This window comes from Nematolebias whitei, chromosome 8 (assembly GCF_014905685.2).
Source record: "Nematolebias whitei isolate Nwh7 chromosome 8, NemWhi1, whole genome shotgun sequence".
Classification (NCBI taxonomy): Eukaryota; Metazoa; Chordata; class Actinopteri; order Cyprinodontiformes; family Rivulidae; genus Nematolebias; species Nematolebias whitei.
This window is the reverse complement of record NC_056505.1, coordinates 2499851-2503628: the sequence shown is the minus strand read 5'-3', so window position 1 is coordinate 2503628 and position 3778 is coordinate 2499851. Positions and strand designations below refer to the sequence as shown.

Genomic DNA, 3778 nt, shown 5'->3' with positions numbered 1-3778 from the left:
CAGGAGCAGCTCCAACCAACCAATCAGAGCAGGAGCGGCTCCAACCAGCCAATCAGAGCTGAGGGACCAAGTTCACAAGTGGATGGAGGAAACTGATCCAGGACGAGTTCATCCAACTGAGGACAAACTGATCCCAGATCTGTTCACAGCTGATTATTGACCCAATACAAAGTGTCGTCTGTACAACACGTTTCAAAAACAAACAATAAACATATGACATCATAGAATAACGTCACATGATGACGTCAGTTTGTCCATCAGAGCATTAACAGGTCCCACATTTTAGCATCAATAAATTATATTTAAAGAGAAATATTAAAATCAATTAAAAAAGAGATACTGTGGCTGCTGGGACCATGAAACAAACTGAAACAAACTCCATGAAAAAGAAACAAAGTTAAAACTAAAAACTGAATTTTATCAGTTTACAAACTGATGATGAAATATTTTAGAAATGTGTTAAATCTGCAGATTAATTTTTGTCTCATTTTGATCATTTTATAATAAATGATGAATGCTTCAGTTCAAACTGAACAATAAAGTGAGCCAGAATAATATATTTTAAATATTTTAATTTATAAACATCTTTTAAAAGCAGGTCTTAAATACTTCAGGGCACTTAAATTTTCACAAATTTAATTTATTAAGAGGTGCAAAACTAAATATGGCATTAAAAAATAAATGGACAATAAAGTAAATAAGATCTGCAATTTTTAATATAAAATCTTTTAAACACACGAGAGCTATAGATTCACTTCCTTTCAGAATAATAATTAATTTCTACATTTAATGTTAGTTATAGTGGCGTTAAACACGATGTGATTCTGATCACTTTCTATTCTCTTAAAGTTCTTTCTGCTGGACGTTTGTTTGTTTAGGGAGAAAACGGCTTCAAATGTAGGATATAAGTATAAAAATAAAATATTTGAAACACCTCCATGTTGATCGAGCAGCTCACTCCTGATGCAGCATCGAGCTGAGCGTCGCTGAGACCTGCGGCCCGTCAGACTTCCTAGAGTCTGCAGGACTCTGGAGGATCTGCAGGACTCTGGAGGATCTGCAGGACTCTGGAGGATCTGGAGAATCAGCCTGCAGAGTTGTTGGGAACCTGAGCTATGTGGATCCACATCTGATCTGAGAGCAACACTAACATTTTACAACTAAAATAAAAAATAAAGCTTAAATGAGTTCAGCTGGCATTCAAAAGCCACGTAGGTTTTGTTGGTTTATTTTTCACATCAAAAGATAAAACTCATCGTAAGTCTTAAAAACCTCGTTTAACTCATGGATTTTTTTCTTCTGAAAGTTTGATTATTTATTTATTAACTTTTATTTAACCAGTCAAACTCCACACAGAAAGACCCCAGGTCCAACCAAGGATTGAACCCAGGACCTTCTTGCTGTGAGGCAACAGTGCTAACCACTGATCCATCGTGCTGCCATTAAAATGCTGATTAAAATGGGAAACAGGTTTGGGTGTGAATGCACCTATCATGGTGAATAATAGTTGTCAACATGATGTAAAATATTTGTGTAAAATATTTCTTAGACAAATATTTTAATAAAACGGGGCCTTTGGCTCAGTAACCCGGTGAAACGAGTCCATGACAACATTTGTGCCATCTTTACCTCAAATGGATTCTAACAAATGGAAAAGTAACTTTCCTAAAATATATTTGTTGTAATTTTATATCCAGCTTATTTTAAAAAATAAGAACTAACTTTGGTGGCGTGTCAGGATAAGGGGCTGTTGTAAGTCACAGGTGGGTCATTCGGACCAGAGGCCAAACTTATGGAAGATTTGACTTTTCAATAAATACACAATTTATACTCCTGAATCTGAAACATTGTTGTGAAACACTTTCCACAGGCCGGGATTAAAACTCTGACGTACGGGAAAGTGTTTGTCGTCACCGTTAACCGTGGCTGTATAAAAACAAAACCACGTGTTGCCTCCGGCTGCTCGTCAACCGGCCATTTTGTTAAAACGTCAGAAACCGACAGTCTGCAGGCTGATTTTCACAGGGAAGTTAATTTAGGAGTTCCAGTGTTGTTCTCAGCGACGCTGCAGGCACGCACACATCGTTGTTGCACCATGTTGTGTGTGTCACGGCAGCTACATTCTGCAGAGGGACAACCTTCGAACTCTCCGATTGTTCCGAGGAGTTCGCAGGTTTCCACGGGACATCGGCTCGCTGCTGAGGAGGTGCACACAGACATCATCAGCAGGAGGGGTGGGCAGTGACTACAGCTCCCAGCATGTACTGGGACAATAAGAGACAGTGGGTGGAGCCTCAGGAGTCTGTTATTAAATAAAGTGCAAGGCAAACAAACTGAAAATATGCAGAGTGGAACTGCATGTACTAAAATAAAATATAAAAAAACTGGGATTTAGGTTTAAAAAAAACTTCTGAGTATTGACTAATTTGTAATAAAAAAATTAAAAAACCTTTAAAGTTGTAAAAGAAATACATCTATACCCTGTATTAATAGGGATTAAAATGTATTTATTTATTTATTTAGTATTAGTGTAGATATTTAATTTAAATAGCACTAAAATCCTTAAGAGGCAGGTTAACTGACTGTCAGGGTTAAAGAATAACTTCCTGTTTCAGAGGCTCCACCCACCTGTCACACTGAGTGATCAGGCCTTTGATTGATCGATTAATGGTTGATTTGACTGACAGGTCACACAACACGTCACTGATTGTCTAATTACCAAACATGTGATTGACAGGAGCTTGTTGGTCCGTTACCTGTCAGACACAGACCTGTTGATTCAGTAAGTGAGTGACAGGTCAGTGGCTGACAGGTAAATGATTGACAGCTTCACTCAAATTCACATGTAGAAGTTTTGTCGAAGTTAGAAGTTTTTTTGTTTTATTTTGAGCTCATGTTGAATAAGAAGGCGTTGATTTCTTAAAACCAGCTTCAACCATCAAAAACCACCACAAGGTCTAAACCCAGTCTGTAAGAATGTGTGATCAATCGTATCGATCAGTGTGAAAAACAAGAAACAGAACAAACTGTACAAATCCACGGACCAAAATAAAAGTTGTTGTCCTTGGTTCTTTCAAAATAAGACCCTCTGGGTGCAGGAAATTGACGGCTACAAGTAGAGCAAGGCAGTGTGTGTGTGTGTGTGTGTGTGTGTGTGTTGGCTGATGTTTTATGTGACAGATGGGGTGGGTTTGTGTGTAAAATAAGTGCTTGTTCTCGTCTTGCATCATTAGGAGGACCGAGTTCTGAGCCCTCGTTGTGGGGACGTGTGTTGTGAGGACATTTTGATCAGTCAATTATTACGGCTGGTGAAAGAAGTTCTAATAAGTATAAAGGTTAAACCTCTGTGTGTGTGTGTGTGTGTGTGAAGTGAGGTTTCATGGATGAATCCCATTTCTTCCCTTCCCCCACCCTCAGTCACTGCATTTTGCACTCTCGTGTCAAAGGCTTGGATTGATGCTGTTCTTCGATCACGCAGGGGAGAATGAAGAGGGACAGAGTTTTTGTGGCATCAGCACATACACCAACAAATGTTCTTATTTTCACGAGTTAGAAATATTTTATTGCAACTATTGTTAAAATGTTTGGTTTGATTAGTTCTGAAAAATCATGTTGGTCTGCCAGTAGCTAATTCTTATCAAGAAAAATAAAACAACCCCCCCAAATAAAAACCAATATACATCTGAATAAAAATATATTTTCACAGTACTGTAATGGTAATTTGGTGATGTAATGTTTTTAGTGTTTATACCGGTCATGCCCTAAAAAACATTAAGAA

General features: G+C 38.0%; 1 protein-coding gene across 1 annotated transcript in view; it reads right to left on the bottom strand.

Annotated features, from left to right (window-relative positions):
* Positions 1-954: 954 nt before the first annotated feature.
* Positions 955-3778, bottom strand: part of grin1b (glutamate receptor, ionotropic, N-methyl D-aspartate 1b) — a 66289-nt gene continuing 63465 nt past the window's right edge. The window contains exon 20 of the mRNA XM_037679988.1: positions 955-1089. Within this exon, the coding sequence (XP_037535916.1) occupies positions 955-1089 (135 nt within the window). The remainder of the gene's footprint in view (positions 1090-3778) is intronic.